This window comes from Oculina patagonica, unplaced genomic scaffold, assembly GCF_052425735.1.
Source record: "Oculina patagonica isolate OP01 unplaced genomic scaffold, crgOcupat unplaced15, whole genome shotgun sequence".
NCBI lineage: Eukaryota > Metazoa > Cnidaria > Anthozoa > Scleractinia > Oculinidae > Oculina > Oculina patagonica.
In genome coordinates this window covers 46,018-70,955 of record NW_027557518.1, presented here as the reverse complement: position 1 = coordinate 70,955, position 24,938 = coordinate 46,018, and the positions used below count along the sequence as shown (strand labels likewise).

Genomic DNA, 24,938 nt, shown 5'->3' with positions numbered 1-24,938 from the left:
AGAGTGATCTTATGACTTCTCTGAACTCCTTTCATGGTTGTCACATTAACTTTAATTTATATTACATGTAAATTGGCATTTATATTACATATAAATTTGCTTATAAGACAGTATTACACGGGCCACTGAAAATGACGACTTTGGGCCCTTGTGTTGAAATACCACCATGACAAAATCTGTGCAAAACAGGGAATGAAAACTTTGTATGTTAATTAACAAGAAATTCCACACAAATTGTGGATCTACACCAGTTGCATGCTACACAAGTAATAAATTTGTAACCATTTTTATTGTTTTAACATACAAACACTATTGGTCAATTTGTAAAGAATTTATTTGGGTGGACTTGGTTCGAGTAGTCGTAGTGAATTATAATAACCACCATTTTGTTTAAGTTTCGGCTGTTCATATAGGGAGTGAGACGAAGAGAAAAATAGATTTCTGTGCTCAAATTCATAATTTGTGCCAAAGCAAAATAGTCAAATTTATTTCAAAAAGATAATTTCTTCAATAAAAACAATGAGCTGGGAAAATAAATTTTTAATTTTCTTTAATTTTCTGCAAAATGTACAAAAATCGCCTTGAACGCGTATTTACCACACCCTGAAAACAAGAAACACTTTTATTGTGGCTGTTCATCCACTGAAACTGTAAACAGATTGTAAATCAAACAGAAACAGAAACTTGTAAAAAATCCCAACTGGCAGGAGGCTGACTGACTGGCTATTTACAAAGCGTGGAGGAGTTGAATTCGGGACCACCGAACACAAATCCATCTAGTGGCAGGGAGGAGGACTTGAACCAGGGACCTCCGGATTACAAGTCCAGCGCCCTAACCACTATGCCACGCTGCCTCCTTTATGCGCCAAAACATGCTTAACCACAGTATTCTGTAAAATGTAGTAGAAACTCAAGGGTTTCTGAAATGCAAATTTCCATCCAAAAATAAGTCCCCCGTATACAGACCCTCCCCAAAAATAAGCTCACCTGAAAGGGACATGAGAAAGATAAGCCCAGGGATTATTTTCGAAATTTTACAGTATTTTCAAGATCGGCTTATAGCATCGTGCGACAACTTCTCATGTATGACCCTCAAGACAAGAGACGAGGAGGGGAACCTATAAACAGCGTGAGAAGGGATACAGAACGCACCATTAAGTGTATGACGCGACACACACCTGTGCGAGTAGCTTGAACGATTGGCCAGAGTCAGAAGAACGTGGAAGGGCTTTTACTGATGTATTTGCTCCGACATGGAGTGAATAGGTCAAAGTAAAGTGAACGAAGCAGTATTTGCGGAGGTCGGAGATAAGAAATTCATACGTCAAAAGTTGAAATATGATACGCTAGCTTGCCTCGATTCGAAACTTGGTTTGTTCGGAAAGACTGCACTTAAATTATAACATCACCGGACACCTCCAGTGTGAATGGGTAAGTAGATTTTCTTTTGACTTGCTTCTTTCAAAAGTCTCATGTATTGTAAGTTTTCCTCTGGCTAGCATATAGCCGTACATTTTGATGTGTGAAGCCACCTTATATTATATTCGTTTTATATCGGACGGTTGGCCATTAACTCAGTTCATGCTGATCATTTTAATTGGAAAAGAGAGAGTTCGATACTTTATGAATAGAATTAGTGGGAATTTAAAAGGTGCCACACTTGTGTAGATCTTAGCCTTAGAATATAGGGGCCTATATGAAAAATATCTGGAAGAAAGACTGTGTTAATCTGGGCTAGGTATTTGATTTTAAATAAAGCTACCAAACTGAACCAAAGCAAGCGACACCTAAAAATACTACACAAGCAATCAATATATTTCTACCAAAGACAAGGCGAAACCAGTTTATTTGCTGTAAAATTGAGCGCAAATTTAAGGTTTCGCAGCTAGATTGTTATTTAAAGGACGTTTGATGTGGATGGTGACCGACTGCACATTTCGTAATATTGTTTCAGTGCTGGTGGCAAGTGTTTTAGTTTTGCTGCTGATGACAGGCAGGAAGAACATTCCTTGCCAATAATTTCCTCCTGTTAAAGGCAAATATTGCTTTGTTTATGAGCCTACTTAAATATAAACAAAATATAAACACTACGACAGGCGTGCATACAGACTGTTGCTCGCAGTTAGTTGGTTCAATCAGACAATTTTAAGTGCGTTTTGTATAACTTTCTAGTAAGAATTTGGTTCTAGTTCGAAACGTTTTTTTCTTCGGAGGTGATAAGAGGTCTTGATATAACGTGAAATCCCAGTTACATGTTCTGAGATTATAAAACTTCGTAAAGGATTTTGAATGGGCTTTTTTGCGGGTGGGAAGGGGGCTGTCAGCAGGTAAAATAACCTTTTAAGATGGTTGTGATAAGAAACGAGTGAAGGTCAACATTACGTGCGGAATTTTCAAATAACAAATAACACACAAGTTAACAGGTGACGTAACTGGTCATAATTAACGAAATGTGAGAAAGAAAATTAACAAGGTCTAAATAGTTAGTTGTTCAGATAAAACAGGCCTGTTTCTTTAGTAGCTTTGCTCTGCACTCTAGTAGGAGTGGAAGGGAGCTTCATATTAAGTCTTGTTACGGCGTATATATGTTGTTTATTCTTGGTTCAAATTTTATTTTCATTTGTTTTAAGCTCATTATCATACATAACCATACCCAAAAAAAAGGAAAATAAAATTTGAACCAAAGGTAAAATTGAACTTTAACATATGTTCTTTTTTATAAAATAAATCTTCTTATTTCGATGCAGTCTTCATTTTCATTTATTTCATAGTGACAATGACCAGCACTGGCTTGGCCTTTTCTGGCGGTGGCATTCGGTCAGCGGCATTCTGCTCTGGAATCTTGCGCAGACTGTTAGAGAGTGAGGTAGAGGTGGATTACTTGAGCTGTGTATCAGGGGGTGGTTACACAGGCACAGCCTACCTGGGCTGGAAATACAGAGAGGAGAGACGGCAAGGAAGCGACAGGGAAGCCCGAAGAGATTGGCATAAGGAGTTCTTTGACCACATGAGAGATAGGACAGGATACGTCTGCAACTGGAAGAAGCCATTCCAAGGAATCTTCGACACAATAGTTCTGTCCTGCCTTGTTATCGCGGTCGCCTTCGTGCAGCCTTTGATTATATGGGGATCGTACGCATGCCCAGTAGCCTTCATGATCGACCTCCTTTTTGGAAAGTACCTACGTGACGAAGTGGACTGCGATACAATGGCGAAAGCGTCAGCGGAAACATCCGGTAAAACGTTGTCTGACGTCCAGGCCATTCGGAAACATTGCCTTGCACAACAGGGAACTGAGAGGATCTACACTTTTATACTATTCGCTGTTCTGTTTCTCCTATTTATCACATTTTATGTCATTGTTCAATTAACACGGCTTTCTACACTACGGAGGCATTTCTTACGTGTTAGCCAATACACTTTTGGTGCGTTTCTTGCGCTCACTGTCATCCCGTTTAGCATTCACGATTACTTCTATAAACTCCCACTGTGGGCAGAGATATTGTTCGTGCCTGTTGGCGTAATAGTGTGGATGGTTCTTCCCCTGCTACGAAGCAAAACATCATATGTCCTGATTATTTTCTTTTATTCTTATGTCACGCAATTGAAGGTGTACGAAGGCCAAGAACTTAAAAATGGTATCGTATTTTCTGACAGGCTTTTCAATCGGTTGCTCTTCGCATCCGGCTTTGTCTTGTGGATTGTCCCTATAGTGGCTCCAACGCACGAGAGACTTGTTCACGTTTATAACAGGTTAGTAGGTATTGTGGTCTTACACAGCTTTTCCAAAAGACCATTACATACAAGGGCGAACACCCATATAACTATATAAGCATCGTCATCGTTTCCAATTTTATATCTTTATTAGGTTTGGGGTTGTATTTTCATATAACTAATCATAGAAAAAGTATTGTCTCATTCAGTCTGCCACCTCCAAAAGCGCAACATGTTTCCATTCTTCAACTACAGGATGTCTTAGACAAACAACTGCAATTTATACAATAAAGACAATCTCTGTTGAGTTTAATTTATTAATGCCAAGTGCCTCGCATGGAGACTCTTTTGCTCACAGAAGCCTCTTGGGCTAGTCACGTTATTTGATAACGCTTGCATGACGAGCGATGGAGGATGCCTTATTGCGGGCCCAAGAGAGGCCCGCAACCCTAATCTTGACAGTGACCAGCGGATTGCGTATTACGCGTGCGCGCCACGTTTATAAAGGCTATCTGCAAACCGGAAGTTGAAAATTTTGTTCTTCCACTAAGAACGATCGGAATGCAAATAATGTGTCAATCACAACAGTTTGTCGTAACACCGGAAGAGAAAAATCTTGTCTCCAAGAGCAATAAGAATGCGAAAAATCAACAGTTTGTCACATTAGATCGAGGCTTCTGTCTTGCAGACATTACGTTTTGCAGACGTTGTTTTATAGGTGCTGCTTTTGAGAAGATCTGCTGTGATTGTATCACAGATAAACTACGGCAAAGCAAATGATTCCAACAACGGTTATTCTCGAGAAATTCCTTAACACTGACAACAAAGCGAGTTTGCCGACGGAGGAAAATCACATCTCAATTCACACCGCGTGCTCGACTACACTTCGCAAAACTGTCAATCAAAACAACAACTATGATTGGTTCGCGGCAATAGGAAACGATAAAAAACATTCGTGACTTAAGCGTGACCTTACTCGACCTTACTCGGAATAATTTTCTTTTGTCCAGTGATTTATCGACACTGTCTGAAAAATTTTCGTGACCTGTTGAAAAAATTGCCGTGAAATGAGGTGACTTAAGTTATTTCTTCTTCTATCATGAACGGTTACAATGCGAAAGCATCCGAACAGGAAGTCGAGGAATCTTTTTTTTCGCAAAAGAAATCTCAATTACCACAGTTATGCCAACTTCTGGAAAACTTCCCAAAAACTTCGACTTGAAGTAATTTCCCAAACTAACAAAAAACACTTCCCTCCCAGTACCTTCTCTTAACTGCATCGAGGCCCGCACTTTCTAACCTGTGGTTTCCACTAGTATGGAGTTTAATACATCGACCTTTCCATTCGCAGATGGAGACTTCAAAGAGCTTTTTATCATCCCGAAGGCTTGGGAGCAACTGGATGTTCAGGGATTGATTTTCGGGACATCTGTCCTCTGTGGACATGTCTGACGTCGACTAATCAAGGGAGTGGACAGGAAAGGAAACCCTTGACACTTGCAGATCTGAAAGGCATAAAGCCTGAGTACTTAGCCAACATTGTAGTCAATCGTTGGAAGAAAAGCAAATCCTCCCAGCACAGCTATGAGCTTCTGACAATGTCTCCCACAGAAATTGAGCGTATAGACCGCGATCCAAGCAAAGAACAGTTTAAAGGCAAACTGGAGCCTGAGGATGTGAAGTTATCAGATGCCATGGCCACCTCGGCGGCGGCGCTTTCGACTCATATGGGCCAATATGATCGTTCGGTTAAAGAGCTGACTCGTCTTCATACAATTCTTGGACTCGAAATGGGCGCTACCATGATAAGCGACGTTAAATCGATAAAAAGGGAAAGTTTTACAATGAGGGTATGTCGGTTTCGTTAACGCGTGCATGCATCTTGATATATAAATCATTTGGACCAGGGAAACCGTTTAATTCTACCGCTAACAGAGACACCTTGCCATCACGAAGCCGGTGAGAGTTCTTTTAGTTCTTTTAGAAAGTTTGTCTAAACTCTAACTCTATCATACAGTTCGTTTGATCTTAGAGAGACCACACAATTCATATTTGAGTGACATTTGAAATATGTTACTTGCAGATGTCATAATTTTTATGCGGGATGTCGGCGAGACAAACCAACATCATGCTTCATGTGTTCGTGAACACTTACCATAAAATTTCGAATATCTTCCAGCACATCAATTAGATAGAAATATGCAAAGCTTTGTGTTTAGAAGATTGTTTCTCCATTCTTGGCATCGCCTCCAAGTCTTTCCAACTCAAAATTGAGGAGCTTTGCACATTTTGTGGGAAAAAGCCTTGTTAAACAAACAAGTCAATCACGTCAAACCATCACTTTTATTTTTATTTTCCTTGTTAATTTTGTTCTGTCTTTTTGCGTTTTTAACATCATTGTATTTTCGTTATTCAAATCCATGTTGTTATTTAGTAATAAATATTCTATGTACGTCGTGTTTATATCACACCAACTAGCGGTCTTATTTGTATTAGCTTGTATTCGAAACTGAAGATGGATGTAGATCATCCGAAACATGTTTATCAAACTTTAAACCGTGTGTCTTTATTTGAAGATTGTTTCTCGCCTGTTTTTATTTCGTAAATTTGGAAGCATTATATTTCTGTTATTTTGCAATTTTACAGCTATTACTTCTGTGTCTTGTAAACGTTGTACGTGGTCTGCCATTAATCATTGTACCGGCCATTTACCATGGAACAGAACTATCCGTTAAAATAGGAGTAATAAGCTTCTTCGCTGTACATCTTGTACTGGTCTTCATCGCTCTCATTGACACAGGAGCGGAACAACCAGGATTGTGGGAGAAAGTAGCCAGGTAAGGGTTTGAATAAAACCGATTTCTCGAATCTTCTGATCCCGATCGAGTTTGACAACTCCTTTAAGTTTGCTTCAATAACATAAAAAGTCAAACACTGCAGTTGTACTAGTATCTCCAATTTCCTGCACTCTCCATTTCTCAAACCTATATTACTGTTATTTTCATTGCTCTTGGAGGCTGGAGAAATCGGGATTCCACGATGCACTCTGTAGTTCAGAGCAGAATACAGCCTGTAAAACAAACATCTCTAGTAATTGTCGCGCCTTACCAGTACCGTTAGCAGATACAGGTAGTGGCTACGTAAAGCTCGTTTTTATCCCGGAGTCTCTCTTCTGTATAGGGCACAGTAAGGAGAGTTCTGGGACTGGACTAAAAGGCCCTGGGAACGAGGTTGGCTCAACAGAAAGATTCGAACCGAAAACTTTCGAACTGATGACGAGACATGAAATGAACCCTGATCATAAGTCAACAAAGGTTGCTCTTGCTATTTTATTTTCAGGTGGTTTATCGTACACGTTTCTTTCGTCTATTTCGTGAGAGAAATGTTTTCCAAGGAAAACACTGGCCCAATGCCGCCAGCTGTACTGCTTCTTAGCGATGGAGGCCATATTGAAAACCTTGCTATTTTACCGCTGTTGAAGAGAAGGCTACGAAGGATTGTTGTTGTTGATGGCGGTTATAAGCATGACGACCAATACTATGGAGACGACCTTCTGAATGCACTGATGCTTGCTCGTACCAAGCTTAACTGTTCGTTTCTAAGTGAAGACGGCCAAGACGTTATTTTCGACCTTCTGGAAAAGTTTGTGAGACCAAAGGCGCGAGGAAAGCCGCGTTATTACAAGTTTGTAGTTATTTTCTTCGCTTGGGTGACTTTGCAACGTCTCAAATATGATTACTTATATATAAAAACTGAAAGTAGTATTAGGGGGTAAATTAAGAGGAGGTTTTTGGTACTGTCGCATCTCACGTAAAAGAAAAATTTGAAGTACCCGCTTATGGGTTAGGAATAGCGTAGCAGGGGTATAATACGGCTAATGGGAGTGTTTTTTGAGAAAAACGTGCCGAAATGGACCCCCCCGGGAAAATAAGGGTTGCCACGTCTGTTTACAAGAGGTTCCCTCAGGGCTAAATTTCATCTTCCAACTTCATCAGTTGACAGTACTGATTATTAGCTTTCATTTGAATGGTCAAACACTAGGGTATCTCCAGTGACTAAGACACCTTGTACAGTATAATAAACATGAAGATACTGCTCAATATCTATCATTTGAATGGTGACACACTGACCTGAAATTACAACCACCCTGTACAGCACAAAAATAAAACTTCCAATGTCACATAAACCGCTCAATAGGTTTCATTAAATCGTGCGCTAGCTATGTCCATGGCATGCCTGTTGGTAGCTAAGTGAATTGTATGATTTTGAATTTTTTTTCCCAGGTTTGTCACCGTAGCTGTGCAAACTATTTTGTTTAATTCATGTTTTAATTTTAAAATAATAACCAATCACAGTGGTCTCATGGCACATTTCTAATTTCTATGCAATAAGCCGGTGGAAAATTGATTAAAGGCAAATTACGTTTTGGGTTATTTGACCCCATTTGTAAAGAAAATTTGTTCCTGGGTGAAGCTCAATAAGTATCACGCACACTTCCTTTCACGCGAACCAGTTTAGATGCTCTACCATAGCAATGTAGAGTACAGAATAATTTTAGTCTTAAAATCATCCCGTTTGTCAATGCTCCCTTGTTGCTTTTTCAGATTCAAGGTTCGTTACCAAAGCGATGAATTCGGTGAAGAAGGCGAAGGAGAAATTCTACTTATCGTACCAAGAGATCCGCAACATGCCGTCATGGACGAAATGGATGGAAACCGTTCGATTAAGCTCGACGCACCCGACGGCGTGTTTTTCACACAAGCTGAAGTCAATAAATTGACCCTCTGCTGCTGCGAGTGCTGTCATCGACAAAGTTGTCAGGGCTTGTCCAAGATATGTTGTAACGTCTTTCCACAGCACAGCACTGCCAATCAATTTTTCACATCCCGGATGTTCTCGGCGTATCACTATGAAGGCTACCGCGCATGCTTGGATGCCAATGCTGCGGGCTTTTTGAGAAATGGTGACAGGGAAAGGGAGCAAAATGATTATGTTAACATTGTGTGACAGTATTTACCGTATAAAGATTAGACGCGCATAAAATGATGTCGTTTGCAAACCTTGCTAAGTGTTTTATGACAAATTTAGCAAAGAGTAGCAGGCTAAAGATGGTCAAGATTCGTGAAGATTGTGACACATTGGGAAGGACGGTTTGGAAAAATGCGGCCAAAGTTCCAGTTTACGCTATTAAAGGCGATGCGCCTTTGAATATTTTTCAAATAATGATTATATAGTTTTTTCTGAAGGTACTTTTAGTCGTCCCTATTTTTCTTTTCTTAGTTTTGGCATTTTTGGTTAAGCAAAATTCAAAACTAAGGGTTTTTAATTTTTGATTTTAAACAAAAAACAAATATTTCAACTAGTACGCTCTCATTCAATTTTTGTCGAATTATTCCCTTTTGAAACATAATGCCCTTCATCTTTTTCTTTTGACATATATGCCTCTGATAATATTAGGTAGTATTTACATGTTGGAAGCATCTGCCAGTTTAACAGGTAGAGCAAAGAGCGGGAAAACATCTGCTTCGTTTAGTAAAACCGTTCATATTAATTCCATCCTTTTGCAGGTAGAAAATTAGGACAAAAAACTAATAGCCTGAATAAACACGGGGAAAAAATTAGTAACAGAAATATTTAAAATTAGAGATGTGTTTTGGACGAGAGCAACAATATGATTGGCTGGTGACTAGAAAATTTCCTGTTCAGTTATTTCATCTCAGAGTTTTCTCTTATCTTATTGGTAAACCTTTTCTCAACATGGGATCTCTTAGTATTGCATGTCAATTTACTGTCATGAAGGGTCCTTATTAAAAAGTTTACTTTTCTTTGAACCATCATCTGCTTTTAACATAGTCTGATTAGCATTTATATTACTAATATGAAAACATCCTCTATCAGATTTTATCTCATTTTTAAATTTCAATTCTCACGTATGTTTCGCTGCTAGAAAACCAAGAATATCAGAAATAGTAAACATTTGGCCTATGATATTGCTTACAGATGTAACCTAGAGTTCCATATTCTCAATGAGTCGTATAAAAAAAAAACGATTTTTAAGTGAAATTTTGCGACGTGACATACATTTAAATTTAATGCAAGCTGATTTGCATTTCTTTATTTTATTAACTAAAGTATAGAGAATAATGGCAGCATTTAGCCCAAGAATGTCGATTCTCTCCGGAATTAAACTAGTATACTAGTTCCCTTTTACAAGTCGCTTTATAAAACCATGTTAATCTGAGTTCTTCAAAAGAACACAAAACGAACAAAGCTGTTTCGTTACTTACACAGACGATCATTGTAATTTAAAACTATTTCATGGAAAAGGGATCCAAATAAAACTTATAGCCGTTGTAGATTACTCGCGCGCAATGGAGGATTGTTGTTAGCTTTTTCCCATGTCCAGACCTCCCAACCAAATACATTTCATTTGCTGTTGTCAGTGTTGTTGCTGGTTGAAGTGCGTACCTGATCCCAACGCGACAGTTTTTCGAAAATTATTCCTCTGCATAGTATTATTTCAGAGTTTGCACCGAAGTGGTAAAATATTTAACGTGTTTATCATGTAAATACTTCTTCTCGTACACAATTGTACTTGGAAGATCTTCCGATGTCAATTGTTGCGATATCTAACTTGACGAAAAACAGAGCAGTTGTTTGACTGTGTCTTTCACCGCTTGTCTCACTTCTGCGATCTTCCAACAGTAAAGGAAAGGGTTTAATGACGAGTTGAGGAAGACAACAGATGCTGTCAATCTCCAGCCTAGGACAAGAGGCGGCGTTAAACCGGTGAAGGTTGCTAATGCTGTTACAACACAATACGGAAGGTAACACGCCAGTAATGTAAACTGTATCCACAGCGAACTAGAAAGGGTCTTTCTGTATCGAGCAATGTTCAGTGGAGTTTCACCTTGGTTTTGTTGTGCTTGGAAAGGTTGATCTTGCACTCCTGTTTGGTGATGGCGAAGATCGGCATAAATTTTGGTGTAAGTGAAGGTAGCGGTCAATACACATATAAGTATCAGCACACATCCGTACCACAGAAAGACAAGATAATTCCAAACACACCAGGCAGCGATAGCAAAATTTATGACCCAAAAACAAACTGTAACAGCAACAGTTCTCCTAACAGTTACAACCTGTCGAAAACGTAACCCCAACAACAAAGCGAGAAGCCTTTCGACACTCACTGCCGTTAATGTCAACAGAGAGACCCCGAAAAGAACTACACCTAGCAGATAGCTTATGCCCAAGATGGGGCCACACAGAGTCCAATTTTCGTTTGCAACAGAAACAAACACGATGGCAACCAGTGGTTGTAAAATGATGCCAACACAGAGATCCGATGTAGCTAGACAACGTAGCAGAACTTTCGATGGAGGATGGAGAGAAGTCGACGGCTTTTGAAGGGCAATCAGAATCAAAATATTGCCAATGGAAGCAACGATAGAAAAAAGGAAGTTGAATGCTGAAAGAAATATCACTGCAGGCTTATCGTCTGGATTTGTAGAACATACAGATTCTTCAAGGGTTTTTTCATTTCTAGTGAAGTTAGACATCTTTCCTTGACAAGAGGTTAGCTCGTAAATGCATCAATTTTACATGACAGGAAGACTTTTTATTTAACGAGTTACCAGTGAGATGACGAGGCGGCATCCGGGGCCAGGTTTTTTTTAAAGGTTGCGTTAATGTATGAAAGCCGGCTGGGTGCCTTTTATAAACAAAGGAAATGAATGATAAGGGAATTGTTTTATTTAAAAGCGATACTCATGCATGGGCCTGACAGCTGGGAAGCTGCAAGAAGGACGACTTTAAAGGTTACGCTGTGCCAGAAGGCGCAAAGGAAGTTGAAAAACGCAGGGCGTTAAAGAACATGGAAGGTCAAAAGGCAGGGCAACTTTAGGAAGCAGGGAAGCCCACCAAAAGCAAAAAACCTATAATAAACGTGCTTGGGTTAATCCGCATAATCAGGTATAATTGCTCCTAATTCTCTGTATGCGGTGAGTTGACGTGGAGCCAAGCCATATAAACATTGTATTCCTCAACCTACTCAAGAACAATTTACAATAAGTAGTTCTGATGTTTTTAACTGTGAATTTTCCATTAGGACCCATTAGTATTTGTGATATTTCTCTTTTGAATGTCTTTGGACTAGACACTTTGTCCCCCGGTCATATTATAACGACCGGATTTAAACCGCGCACGACTTAAATATAACTTTCCGGTTAATAGGATTATGTTATAGCTGATTATTTTTGCAAAAAACAAAAACAAACAACACTGACATTTTAAGGGAGACATTTAATTAAAACGTCAATCTGCTTTGGCGAAGAACCTAATTGTATACAGTTATCAAAACGGACAGTTCTATAGCTGCATTTTTTTACTGATCAACTTGTACAATAACAGGTCTTTCACTTTTTTCTGTAAGCGTTTTAAAATTTTTTGTAATTTTTTAATCGTGATGATGGCACGCCTTTAACTATAAAGTTCAGGAACTGACCAATCAGAAATTAGAGTAGGAACACATACTCGCCCGACATACTACTAAGGTAAAACGTGGGATCGAGCGAAAGGTGATCAACGTGCGTCTCGCTGAAAACAAATGTATGTGTCGTCTATTGCATATAATCCGTATTTCAATAATTAATTTTAAACGTGATCAATAACTGTGTGTTAATATTTATGAACTGGTTCAGTTATGGGCAAATCTTAAAATGTTCAACAAGTTTATGGAAGAGGTCCGGTCTTCAGTACAGTCGTGAAATAGTTCACTAATAATTTAACTGTGTTGTTTAATTTTCATATAATCATATTGAACACTGACCATCAGTGTAGTTTTTAGCATCAAATAGTGTATGCATCAAATGATAATGTTAACTTGCTTAAAGTGGGTCCAGCTTTTGAATTATACCTCACGTTCCCAACCGATTGCCAACGACCAAATGGAAAGGAAGTATACCTAACAAGTACCCAGCTTCATGGACCACTTCTGTGGACCCGGTCCACGGACACCTCATGGACCGTGGACCCGGTCAATAGACCACCCTATAGACCTGGTCCATGAACGATACCTTTGTGGACCTGGACAATGGACCACCTCATATACCAGCTCCACGGGTCACCCCTGAGGACCCAGTCCATGGACACCTGATGGACCACCCCTGGGCCTGATTTTCGTCGTACACGTTCCTGAGCTATATATGGTAGCTTTTACGTACACGTATTTGTTTACACCCGATTAGGCAGACTTCAATTATCAGCATTTCTTGACTTCACACGCGTTGCATCCCCCCGCACATAGGCGTACGGGCACCTTCGGACCTGGGGGGGCGGAGACCTTATTGCCCGAAAAAAAGGCATGGGTTGAAAGCCGAATAAAGAGGCCAAAAAAATGGACAACAAACCGTGCATTGAAATAGTTGTGTACAAACCTTGCCTACTTGTTTAAAGGAAACAATAGTTCTTTTATTAATTTCGCGGCGTTGCCCGAAGGTGTCAATGCACTGAATCCTTGTGCGCTTACAATTAGAATCGGAGGAGGAGAGAAATATTCGATTACAGTCTGCTCGAGAAAATAGTGCCACGCGTAGACAACAACAACAATTACATATAAAGAAAACCAAAACGCATGTCTCGAAAAATATATAAGCCAAACTGTTGGACGCTAGCGTTTTACCTCCACTGCTCCAGATTGTTTAAAATATTGTTAGACGAAGTCATAGTCGCCTTCGTTTTCTGCATCAAAAGGTTTTTATTTATAATCTGTTTACTTTTGACATTAGTAAAAGATTTGTAACTAAGAGCTTTTGTAATAAGTTATGTTAAAACTGATATCAGTCGCTTAATTTCGTCTTGCGCTTCGTTCATCTAGATAATTAGTAAATAAAAAAAACCCATTCAGGCGGTTGCATATTGGAGGATAATGCCCTTGGCTGAAAAAATGAACAGTTGACTAAGCTTCAAAGGCAACTGTGAAATTTTGAGGATAATCTTTCAGGCAAGGAGTATTATCCTCCAGCAAGCCGGAAGGGGAAATATTTATTTTATACTTTCTTAAATCCCTCCGATTTCTTCTTCGTCGTTTGATTTCGTACCACGTGATGCGTTCTGTCTAACTAATGAATGCACGCGAAAGTTATTTGGTGGGTTACAACATGAATTAAAAGCTCATGTTCACATGTTTTCAAACAGCCCCCTTTGTCAATTTCCAGGGTATTTACATGTTTCCAAACAGGCCCCCTTTGCCGATTTCCAGGGTATTTACATGTTTCCAAACAGGCCCCCTTTGTCAATTTCCATGTTTTTTACATGTTTCCAAACAGGCCCCCTTTGTCGATTTCCAGGGCATTTACATGTTTCCAAACAGGCCCCCTTTGTCAATTTCCATGTTTTTTACATGTTTCCAAACAGGCCCCCTTTGTTAATTTCCATGGTTTTTACATGTTTCCAAACAGGCCCCCTTTGTCAATTTCCATGGTTTTTACATGTTTCCAACCAGGCCCCCTTTGTCAATTTCCATGGTTTTTACATGTTTCCGAACGGCGCCCCTTTGTCAATTTTCCATGTTCTTTACATGATTTAGTAAAGACATTTACATGTTTTTTACAAAGAAAGAAACTGTAAAAGTGGTTAATACATTTGACATGTTTTTTACATGTTCTTACAATTAGCGTTGTAATAAAGAGGGTCTCAATGGGGTTAACCGTTAGCCGTAAAACGGCCAAAAATTTAGCCGTTAGGCGTAAAAAATGGAAAATTTTAACCGTTAGCTGTAAAATGTGTTAACCGTAAAAATCGGTCAGTGATTATAAATAACCCAAACTAGTTCACTTCATCGTCCCAAAAATGGTCCAAAGACCTAAAATATGTTTTTCAATAATGGAAATTGATTTTTAACTATTAAAAACAATGAAAATTAACTTTTAACTTCTGTTAACCGTAATGGAAATAAATTAACCGTTAGCCGTAAAAAGGCCAAAATTTTAACCGTTAACCGTAAAAGCCCCCACCCCATTGAGACCCTCTAATAAAGGACCATGTAAATCACTTTTTACAATACATTTACATGATCCGTTGAAGACTGTAAATTTCATGTAAATTTTGTTTTACAAAACTCCAACATGTAAATTTTAATTTACAAAGAATGTAAATAAGATTTACATCTTGTAAATTGTAATTTACATGTGCATGTAAATTTTCAACTTTTCCAGTGATATTGACAGCAAATTGACATGCAATACTAAGAGATCCCAGTTTGAGAAAGGGTGTTCCAGTAGGATACGAGATATATACTAGTCCTTCTCTGAATTGAATTCTGAAAAGGAAAAACCGAACTGGAAGTGTTCTAGTCGCCAGCCAATCACATTGGGTCACATTGACGCTCTCTTCCAAAACACATTTATAAATTTAGCTCAAAACATTTCGGTTAATAATTTTCTCTATGTTTGTTCAGGCTACAAGTTGATAGTGATGATGTTTTAACTGTAAAAGCGAAGGATAAATGTGAACGGTTTAAATGAACGAGACAGATGTTTTACGAACCAGGTGACGCCTCATGTAAATATTACCTCTGAGCGGCACACATGTCAAAATTATTATTATTAAAACAAAGTTGAAGAACATTAATTTGACGTACGTTGATAACTTTTGTTCAAGGATCTTAATTCCTTTAGGTTTACCTTCCGTTTAACCGAAATAACCAACACTAAAATACGAAAAAAAAACAGAACAACTTAAAGGGACTGTGTCACGGACTTTTTAAAAAAGTTAAGGCATGGGACTGATGGCCATTAAATTTAGAAAAAAATATAAAAATAACCCTTAAAATAGTGAAGGAACATTTCAATAACACAGCAAACACAAAAGAAGGTACGATGTTCAAAACTGAAGAAAATTGATACGGATGCGATATGGGTTTTTGAAATATTGTTGGGCTGAACAGTTTTCAAAGTTATTGTCGTTTGCTTGTATCTTTAAATTATAACGCCCCGGAGAAACATTTGGTTGTAATAAAGCTAAGGGACGGATCATTATTTTCTTGGGAGGGGGGGATGAAAAATTTTCGTCTGCAAACTTTTTTTTTTAGTTTATGCACCTCTGCAAACATTTTTTTTTTCGAAATTCTTACTATTTTTTATTATACATATCGTTTTTGCAAACAATTTATTTTGTCTTTCCAGGCCCTGCAAACAATTTTTTTCAATATTTTTCATCCCCCCCTCCAAAAAAATAATGGTCCGTCCCTAAGGTTTTGTCATTTAGATCCAAAGAAGTAATTTCTTTACAAATATAAAATTTCACAGCGGGTATTAAGCAAAACGTAATAAAATAAATGTAACTCGGGCGTGACACAGTCCCTTTAAAGTACTTTCAGAAAACTGACTAGATAAATATTTGAAAAATAATTAAAGGTGCTCCGTCACGAATAGGGTGTATTGGAAAGTTGGCCCAATATTTTTTCAACTCGTTTTTCGCAATCTTCCCGAATCTTGACCTCCTTCTTTCTTTTTGCACTGTTATGAAACACTTGGCAAGGTTCACAGGCGACATCACATGATGCGCGTACACTCTTTCTACCGGGTTATTTCTGTCACACATTAATATTAACATAATAATTTTGCTCCTCTTCTCTTTCACCATCTTTTATAAAGGCAACAGCATTGGCATCTACGCATGCACAGTAGCCCTCACAGTGATACGCCGAGAACATCCGGGATGTGAAGAACTGATTGGCAGTGCTGTGCTGAGGAAAGACGTTACAACATATCTTGGACAACCCCTGGCAAGCTTGTCGGTGACAGCACTCGCAGCAACAGAGAGTCAAGTTATTGACGTCATCTTGTGTGAAAAACACGCCGTCGGGTGCGTCGAAAGGATACAAATTGGTCGAACGATTTCCATCCATTCTGTCACCGACGCCACCGTGACGTTGCGGATCTCTTGGTACGATAAGTAGAATTTCTCCTTCGCCTTCTTCACCAAATTCATCGCTTTGGTAACGAACCTTGAATCTGAAATAGCAACAAAAGGAACATTAACAAGGGTTTAGTTTTAAGACCAAAATTATTGGTACTCTGCAGTTATATCGGAGAGCATTTAAGCTGGTTGGCAAGCAAAGAAAACGTGTATGTTACTTGTTTTCTTTTCCAGCTTTCTACATCCCATTGCTGCTGCCTGTACTGTTAAGTATTAAATCTCGTTGAGCCTCACCCGGAAATATTATTTTTTTTTCAACGAATGGGGTCATATAGTGCAAAATTGTAATTTTCGTTTCAACATTTTCCCACCGGTTCATTGAACAAAAATCATAGAAAACAGAATTCTGTCAAGAGACCTTAGTCAGTCTTGGAAGTTGAAGCCGGGTTTAGTGCCTGTACATAGAGTTTAAGTAGGATACTTTCTATAAGTGGATAATCTCCCTAACTGTAGGTTGATATTTTCTGGTGATTGTAGCCTGTAAACTCCATTTAGCCACGCGGATACTTCTCGTAAACGGGCGTGGCAACCTTTAATTTCTTGGGGTCCATTTTGGCATTTCTTCTATATTCCATCCCGTACCACCCTATCCCCAAACCCTGAGCGGGAACATGAAATTAGTCTCATAGAAGTGTATCATCAGAAAAGAGGTGCGACAGTTTCAGAATCCTTGTACCTACCGTACACCTTAATACTACTTTCAATTTCTCATTTAAATAATTATACTTGAGATGTTGTATAGACTGTAAAATCACCCAAGCAAAGAAAAGAACTACAAACTTATAATAATGTGACTTTTCTCCTGTCTTTGGTCTCACAAACGTCTCCAAGAGGTCGGAAATAACGTCTTGGCCGTCTTCACTTATAAAAGAACAGTTAAGCTTGGTACGAGCAAGCATCAGTGCATTCAAAAGGCTGTCTCCGTAGTATTGGTCGTCATGCTTATAACCACCATCAACAACAACCATCCTTCGAAGCCTTCTCTTTAACAGCGGTAAAATAGCAAGGTTTTCAATATGGCCTCCATCGCTAAGAAGCAGTATAGGTGGCGGCATTGGGCCAGTGTTTTCCTTGGAAAACATTTCTCTCACAAAGTAGACGAAAGAAATGTGTACGATAAACCACCTAAAAAAATAAAATACACGAATAACTTATTTTGACCCATAATAGTGTAGTGCACATGTCGTTTTTCTTTACCAGTGTGGAATTTTTCCGCGCGAATCTGTCGTTTGAGCCAACCTCGTTCCTATGACCCCGTAGTCCAGTCCCTGTTCCTTTCCCGCCCTATATAGTCTCTATAGAGGTTGAAATCAGGTGGGTTTAACCCCTTTATAAGGCGGGGAAGAAGAGTTCAGGGATTAGACTAAGGTACCCTGGAAACGAAGTTGCTCTCGAGCAGGGGAGGGACTGAGGGCGTGACAGGCAGGTACAATAGATGTTTGTTTCTCAATGTGCATTCGTTTTAGTGCTTTAGAGTGAAGTCCCTATTTCTCAAACCTCCAAGAAAACCGAAAATTGATTCGAGAAATCGGAGGAAGAATTGCAGTGTTTGACTTATTCCCAGGGGGGGGGGGGGGGAGGGTACTTGCAGTATACATGACGGGAAGGTCCGACGTATTTTTTCGGTTGAAAATTTACACCCTCGGTATTTTTTTGGGTCAAGAAATCTTTCATATATTTTTTTAGATCTTAAAGTCTGTTTTATTGAATAAATTAGTATAGAGGTGCTAGGTCTTATACTTTTTGGGGTAGAAAATTTTGATGTCAGGTATTTTTTTGGGTTCGCAATATAAAGCTCCGTCGGACTCCCCCGTCATGTATACTGCAAGTACTCCCCCCCCCCCCCCCGGGGACTTATTGAAGCAAATCCAAGGGAAACTTTTTTTTTCAAATTATCAGCAGGTTCGAAAACTCGAGGGCGCGAGAAATCGTGATTACAGTAATTGTTTTTATTTTACCCTTACCTGGCTACTTTCTCCAACAATCCTGGTTGTTCCGCTCCTGTGTCAATGAGGGCGATGAAGACCAGTGCAAGATGTACAGCGAAGAAGATTATTACTCCTATTTTAACGGATGGTTCTGAACCATGGTAAAGGGCCGGTACAACTATTAATGGCAGACAACGCAGAACATCCACAACACATGGAAGGAATATCTGTGAATTAGCAATTAAAAGAAATAGAATGATTAATCATGGAACAACTTAGAATTATCAGGCTGGGTACCAATTACTCTAGAAATTAAAACGAAAACAGCTTAGAGCTGGAAGCAAAGCATATGAGGGTTTTGTGGACTAAATGCTGTCTAGAGCTGAACATATTTCCTAATGTATGACAATAAGTAAGGTCTCTTTTGCATCTTTAATATATATGGACCGATAAATCTAAATACAAAGTAACTATGTCCATGTTCTAGGCACGTCCTTTTAGCATCTAACCCCGGCAGCAAAAATACAATCCTGCAAGTAAAGTATTTCCAGGAAAAGTTGTACTCTCTCTTTGATAGAGCTTGGCTTGTTAAAACTTTATTAATGTTAAAAGCTCTGTGTAGGACCAAATGTCGACCTGTCTTTCCATTTTCGCTAACCGGATTTGGCACGAAATTTCATGGCGTTAATTACCGAATAACATTTAATGGACACGCAACCCGCTCGCCCGTGGGAAGAACTAGTGCGTATTACATACGTTAAGCAGGCTAACATACCCTCAATGTGCAACTTTCCCTTCTCACTGATTTAATGTCGCTTATCGTGGTGGCACCCATTTCGAGTCCAAGAATCGTATGGAGACGAGTCAGCCCTTTAACCGTGTAATCATATTTGCCCATGTGAGTAGAAAGCGCCGCCGCCGAGGTGGCCATAGCATCTGATAACTTCACATCCTCCGGTTCCAGTTTGCCTTTAAACTGTTTGTTGTTTGGGTCGCGATCTATACGCTCAATTCCTGTAGGAGACATTGTCAGAAGCTCATAGCTGTGCTGGGACAATTTGCTTTTCTTCCAGCGATTGACCACAATGTTGGCCAAGTATTCAGGCTTCATGCCTTTCAGATCTGCAAGTGTCAAGGGTTTCTCCTCCTCTGGAATCCCTTGGTTTGTCGACGATAGACATGTCCACAGAGCAAAGGTGTCCTGTAACCCGATCCCTGCACATCCTTTTGGTCCCACTCCCTCGCGGTGATAAAACGCTCTCTGAAGTCTCCATCTGCAAAAAGAAAGGTCGATGTTTTGAGGTAAGTAACTATGCTCATGAGGTAAGGTTATTGGGAGACGAATGCGTGACGGGGCCAAAGAGCGTACGCAATAACTTCCTATCAATCAAACAATGAATGAATGAATCAATCAATCAATCAATCAATCAATCAATCAATCAATCAATCAATCAGTCAATCAATCAGTCAATAAATCAATCAATCAATTAATGTCATGGCGCGGGATGAGGTTGCCCTCTCTATCCGAGACAGAGGCTCATGTAAAAAGCGCATGACAATAATTAAATTACATTATAAAAACAATGGGAACTAGTGTAAGAAAAAAGATAATAAAAATAATTAAAAAAAATTAAAAATAGCTAGTTACAATGTCTTAAGCCGAGAGTAAAATTATTGGAAAAAAGATTTATTTAATCTATTTAAGCCAATGATGCAGGGTTCAACATTTGTTGTGCAACAACTGCAAATGTTGCTACTGCTGTTTAACAAAGGTTGATTAGTGTATGGTGTGATGTTGAATGTTGAAATATGCCATTCAACATGTTGAAAGTCCAAGGCTCTATTCCGTACAACAGGTTGAAACATTTGTTGTTCTAACAACAGATGTTTGACTGAAAGAGACAGTAAATTTGTCATGATTGTAGCCTGCGAGCACGCTCACGTTAAGGGAATACGCGCGCGAGTGGCGAAGCCGCAAGAAGAAGTCGTCCGCCCCAGACTTCTCATCGCCCACCCACGTCGCTCGCCGCCTCGTTTACACCTCGTGTATTTCAAGGCTTTGGCCTACTTGTAGTCTGCCATGATTTTATACTTGTATATACAATTCTAAACCTAGAAGGAAAACTGACATAGCTACAGTGTGTGCTAAAAACATAGCTACAGTGTGTGCTAAAAACATATCGAAAAGGGCTACACAGCTGTTTGGCGTTCTTTCTGCGTTCTTTCTCTTATATAATGGTCTTTTGAAGAAACTGTATTTGGCCCATCAGTATAGGAAACCTTTACTAACCTGTTATAGATGTGAACAAGTCTCTCATGCAATGCAGCCACTATAGGGACAATCCACAAGACAAAGCCGGATGCGAAAAGCAACCGATGAAATAGCTTGTAAGAAAACATGATACCAATTGCAATTTCTTTTCCCTCGTACACCTTCCAGTGAGTAACATAAGAGTAAAAGAAAATAATCATAACATAGGATGTTTTGCTTCGTAGCAGGGGAAGAACCAACCACACTATTATGCACAAAGGCACGAGCAGGATCTTTGCCCAGAGCGGGATATTATTGTAGAAGTCATGAATGCTAAACGGAATGGAAGTGAGAAGCAGAAACGCACCAAACGTGTACTGACTAAGGCGGACGAAAAAACTCTGAAGTGGAGAAAGCCGGTTTAATCGATTAAGAAAATTAAATGAGATAAATAAGAGGAACAGAACAGCGAATAGTATGACGGTGTAAATCTTGTCAGTTCCCTGTCGAGCGAGGCAATGTCTTCGGATGGCCTGGATATCAGACAACGCAGCATCAGTCATGTTAGCGGATGCTGCCGCTGACGCATTAGTCTCAGCATCGCAGTTCACTTTGTCACGTAGGTACTTTCCGAATAGTAGGTCGATCATGAAGGCTATTGGGCATGCATACGATCCCCATATGATCAATGGTTGCACGAAGGCGACCGCAATAACAAGGCAAGACAAAATTACTGTGTCGAAGATTCCTTGGAATGGCTTCTTCCAGTTGCAGACGTATCCTGTCCTATCTCTCATGTGGTCAAAGAACTCCTTGTGCCAATCTCTTCGGGCTTCCCCATCGCCACCTTTCCGTCTTTCCTCTCTGTATTTCCAGTCCAGGTAGGCTGTGCCTGTGTAACCACCCCCTGACACACAGCTCAAGTAATCCACCTCTACTTCACTTTCTAGCAGTCTACGCAAGACTCCAGAGCAGAATGCCGCTGACCGAATACCACCGCCAGAAAAGGCCAAGCCAGTGCGGGTCATTGTCACTATAAAATTAATGAAAATGAATACTGAAATAAGGAGATTTATTATATAGCAAGAAATATTTAACAATTATTCACCGAAGTGGAGGTGAATAGTGGTGGACATTAACTTTTCAATTTCTATTTTCATTTCCTTGTTGTATCTTAAAGTCTGTTTTCTATCTCCCTCAGTATCTTAGTAATTACATGTACAACCTAGTCTGAGCGCTTTAACTTTGTTACTACTCGACTGGTTTAGTTATTACTATTCTGAGTAGTTTAGTTTTCTTATATACATGTTATTTTAATTTATGCTGTAATTATTTCTATTTTCTTTTCCTGGCAACATAAAATGACCAATTGTAATGGCTGTTGTTGTTGTTCTAAATAGTTAAGGAGAGTAAAAAATTGTTAAGGAGAGTTCTGATCGATGTTGATTCTACAGGGCAAGCTCTCCGTCCATATGTGTGCGTTTTGCCATTTCGTTCAACTGTTCGGCTACATTAGAACGACGCGGAGCTTGCGCAAGATCGAGTGCAGTTTGCAAGGGAGCAAATTTCTTAGCAAGGAATGTTCTTCCTAAACCAATGACGTTTGCCGCCACCTGCTCTATATAAACAATATTTCGAAGTCTGCGGTCGGTCACCAACACATAAGTGCTTTAATAATTTATATAAACAACTGGGAAGTTTTCACCTTGTGCTCAATTTTTAAACCAAATTAAATGGCTTTGCCTGGTCTTTAAAGACGATATCAATTTTTTTTTCTGTGTGTTTGTAGTTTTGGGCGTTTGTTTTAGTTTAGCAAACTTCAAACAAATTCAGTTAGCCAAGATTGACCATCGTTCTTCTTATAATTTGCGAAACAAATATCTAAGCTTATCGAGGTAATGGGCAAGTTCATTGAGTAATTTTATAACTGCTCATTTTAAGATCCATTTAATGTATATTTAACATTTAAAATTCCCACAAATTCTATTCATAGGTTATTGCTCCGGTCTTTTTTCCTATCGACATGAAACTGAGTAAATGGTTCAAGCCTATCGTCATATCAAACATGTTCAGTTCATTTAAAATATTTGCTTTCTCTGTTTCAGTGGCATGCTTAAAAAATAGCTATATCTCGAAGCTTAGTGCGTAACCGCCTTTAACAACACTTTAACACTTTCATATACAAACGAGGATAAGGTGGCCCCACACATGAAAAAATAATATTGTATCTCAGGTAAACTGTTAAAATACATTACGTTTTCCTCAAAGAAGAGGCATTTAAATAGAAAATCTATCAAAGACTTACCTAACTACACTGGAGGTAACAAGCGGTTTTCCAATGTGTTATGAGTGTTGTCTTTTGAAAGAAACCTGCGTTCAAATCGAGGCAAGCTTGAGTCTCATATTTCACCTTTTGACGTGTAAATTTCTTATCTCCGAATTTAAATAGCTTCCAAAATACAGTTGCAATACTCGCACCTTTTGATAGAGAAAAAATTGAACCTCAGTTGTTTAAGAGTTTATCGCAAGCCGTTTGCATAGATCAAGTGGAGCATCGAAATTTGGCCCCTCCTTGACAAAAGTAGGGATAAAGGGGTTAGGCTGCAGCCAAACAGCAGCCTGCTTAGAATACAGAAGTATTAAAGTAGTGTTAAGCAGATAATGAGTTCTCTTAGAAAAAATTGTCAATTTATCAATTTATGTTTTCGTTGATATAGTAAGATTTCTTCAGTTTAAATGCGTTTCTCAAAAGAACATCGCGACCAACCCGCCGTCCCCTATTACATCCGTCCCAGAACCATCGAGGAAAAGAGAATAAGCAATGAATCATTTCTTTTACAGCCGTGTTCTAAAACCTTACTGTGAAAATATTGGACCGACAATAAAGCATTAATTCTGATTGGGTGATTCCACTCAGCTGTAATGGGGAATGGAAAGGTCATTTGGTCGACGTCAGTCACCCCAAATTTACGTCGTTATGGAATATAGAGACCTGTTACGTTTTTATTTGTATGTCTTGTTTTGGGTTTCTTATCGCTGTGTTTAAAGTGTTTCACCATGCAGTATTCTTGTTATGCATCAAAACATGCTTAAACACAGCATCCTGTAAGACTAGTAGAAACTCAAGGGTTTTTGAAATGCAAATTTCCATCCGAAAATAAGCCCACCGTATACAAACCCTCCCCAAAAATAAGCCCATCTGATAGGCGCGTTGAACAACTATAAGCCCAGGGCGTATTTTTGGAATTTTACAGTATTTTCAAGGCTGCTTTATAGCATTGTGCAACAATTTAATTTTCTCATGTGGATACCTCAAGATAAGAGAAGAAGAGAAGAATCTATAAATTAACAGCTGGAGAAGGAACACAGAACATACCATCAAGTACGTGCTAAAGATAACGAAGCAGTATTTGCGAAAGTCGGAGATAAAAAATTCATACGTCAAAAGTTGAAATATGACACGCTAGCTTGCCTCAGTTCGAAACTAGGTATGCGCGAAAAGGCTGCACGTATAAGATCACCGGTAAACCGCTTCCAACCTCCAGTGTGAATGGGTAAGTAGATTTTCATTTGACTTGCTTCTTTCAAAAGCCTTAGGTACTGAAACAGTTTTCCGTGGGATTGGAATATTACATTTGATGTGCGAAGCCACCTTATGCTTGTTTTGTATCGGACGAATGACCATTTACTTAGTTCATGCTGATCAGTTCGATGGGCAAAAGAGAGTTCGATAGTTTATGAATAGAATAAGTGGGAATTTGAAAGGTTTTACACTTTTGTAGATGTATGTCGCAAATTACAGGAACACAGAAACTAAACCAAAACAAAGTACACCCAAAAATTATATACAAAGCCATTAATGTATTTTCTTCCTAGACCAGGTGAAACCAGTTAATTTGGTGTAAAAATTGAGCACAAGTTTACGGCTTCCCAGCTGATTTGTTATTCAAATGACTCCTGATGTGTTGGTAAGAGACAGATTTCGTCATATTGTTTACAGTGCAGGTGGCAAGCGTTATTAGTTTTGCTGCTGCTGAAAAGCAGGAAGAACATTCCTTGCCAAGAAT

The 24,938-nt window shown here is 39.1% G+C and overlaps 4 protein-coding genes across 4 annotated transcripts; 2 read left to right on the top strand and 2 right to left on the bottom strand.

The window, feature by feature from the left end:
* Positions 1-1,409: 1,409 nt before the first annotated feature.
* LOC144639920 (uncharacterized) lies at positions 1,410-6,555 on the top strand. The gene is made up of 4 exons (XM_078499183.1): positions 1,410-1,431; positions 2,772-3,753; positions 5,066-5,564; positions 6,361-6,555. The coding sequence occupies exons 1-4, from the start codon at positions 1,428-1,430 to the stop codon at positions 6,553-6,555; spliced, it is 1,680 nt and encodes a 559-aa protein (XP_078355309.1). The 5' UTR covers positions 1,410-1,427.
* A 541-nt stretch (positions 6,556-7,096) lies between these two features.
* Positions 7,097-10,451, top strand: LOC144639923 (uncharacterized). The gene is made up of 2 exons (XM_078499187.1): positions 7,097-7,398; positions 8,319-10,451. The coding sequence occupies exons 1-2, from the start codon at positions 7,097-7,099 to the stop codon at positions 8,719-8,721; spliced, it is 705 nt and encodes a 234-aa protein (XP_078355313.1). The 3' UTR covers positions 8,722-10,451.
* Positions 10,452-16,222: 5,771 nt separating this feature from the next.
* On the bottom strand, positions 16,223-19,407 carry LOC144639922 (uncharacterized). Its single transcript, XM_078499186.1, has 4 exons — positions 19,396-19,407; positions 18,657-18,847; positions 17,473-17,817; positions 16,223-16,727 (listed from the first exon to the last, which is right to left on the bottom strand). Exons 3-4 carry the CDS (start codon positions 17,772-17,774, stop codon positions 16,307-16,309), a joined length of 723 nt encoding a protein of 240 aa, XP_078355312.1. The 5' UTR covers positions 17,775-17,817; positions 18,657-18,847; positions 19,396-19,407; the 3' UTR covers positions 16,223-16,306.
* On the bottom strand, positions 18,653-23,221 carry LOC144639919 (uncharacterized). The gene is made up of 4 exons (XM_078499182.1): positions 23,177-23,221; positions 20,911-21,904; positions 19,396-19,894; positions 18,653-18,847 (listed from the first exon to the last, which is right to left on the bottom strand). The coding sequence occupies exons 2-4, from the start codon at positions 21,897-21,899 to the stop codon at positions 18,653-18,655; spliced, it is 1,683 nt and encodes a 560-aa protein (XP_078355308.1). The 5' UTR covers positions 21,900-21,904; positions 23,177-23,221.
* Positions 23,222-24,938: the final 1,717 nt, after the last annotated feature.

Bases quoted from the DNA above. Each gene is read 5' to 3' on its own strand.
- LOC144639922 (XM_078499186.1), bottom strand. From the start codon at position 17,774: ATGTTTTCCAAGGAAAACACTGGCCCAATGCCGCCACCTATACTGCTT. The intron at 16,728-17,472 runs GTTTGTAGTTCT...TTGCTATTTCAG, and splicing joins GAAAAGTCACATTATTATAA to ATTCAAGGTTCGTTACCAAA.
- LOC144639920 (XM_078499183.1), top strand. The intron at 3,754-5,065 runs GTTAGTAGGTAT...TTCCATTCGCAG, and splicing joins CTTGTTCACGTTTATAACAG to ATGGAGACTTCAAAGAGCTT. The intron at 5,565-6,360 runs GTATGTCGGTTT...GCAATTTTACAG, and splicing joins GGGAAAGTTTTACAATGAGG to CTATTACTTCTGTGTCTTGT.
- LOC144639919 (XM_078499182.1), bottom strand. From the start codon at position 21,899: ATGACCCGCACTGGCTTGGCCTTTTCTGGCGGTGGTATTCGGTCAGCG. The intron at 19,895-20,910 runs GTTAGTAAAGGT...TTCTTTTTGCAG, and splicing joins CTTGTTCACATCTATAACAG to ATGGAGACTTCAGAGAGCGT. The intron at 18,848-19,395 runs GTATGTTAGCCT...GCTAATTCACAG, and splicing joins GGGAAAGTTGCACATTGAGG to ATATTCCTTCCATGTGTTGT.
- LOC144639923 (XM_078499187.1), top strand. From the start codon at position 7,097: ATGTTTTCCAAGGAAAACACTGGCCCAATGCCGCCAGCTGTACTGCTT. The intron at 7,399-8,318 runs GTTTGTAGTTAT...TTGCTTTTTCAG, and splicing joins GGAAAGCCGCGTTATTACAA to ATTCAAGGTTCGTTACCAAA.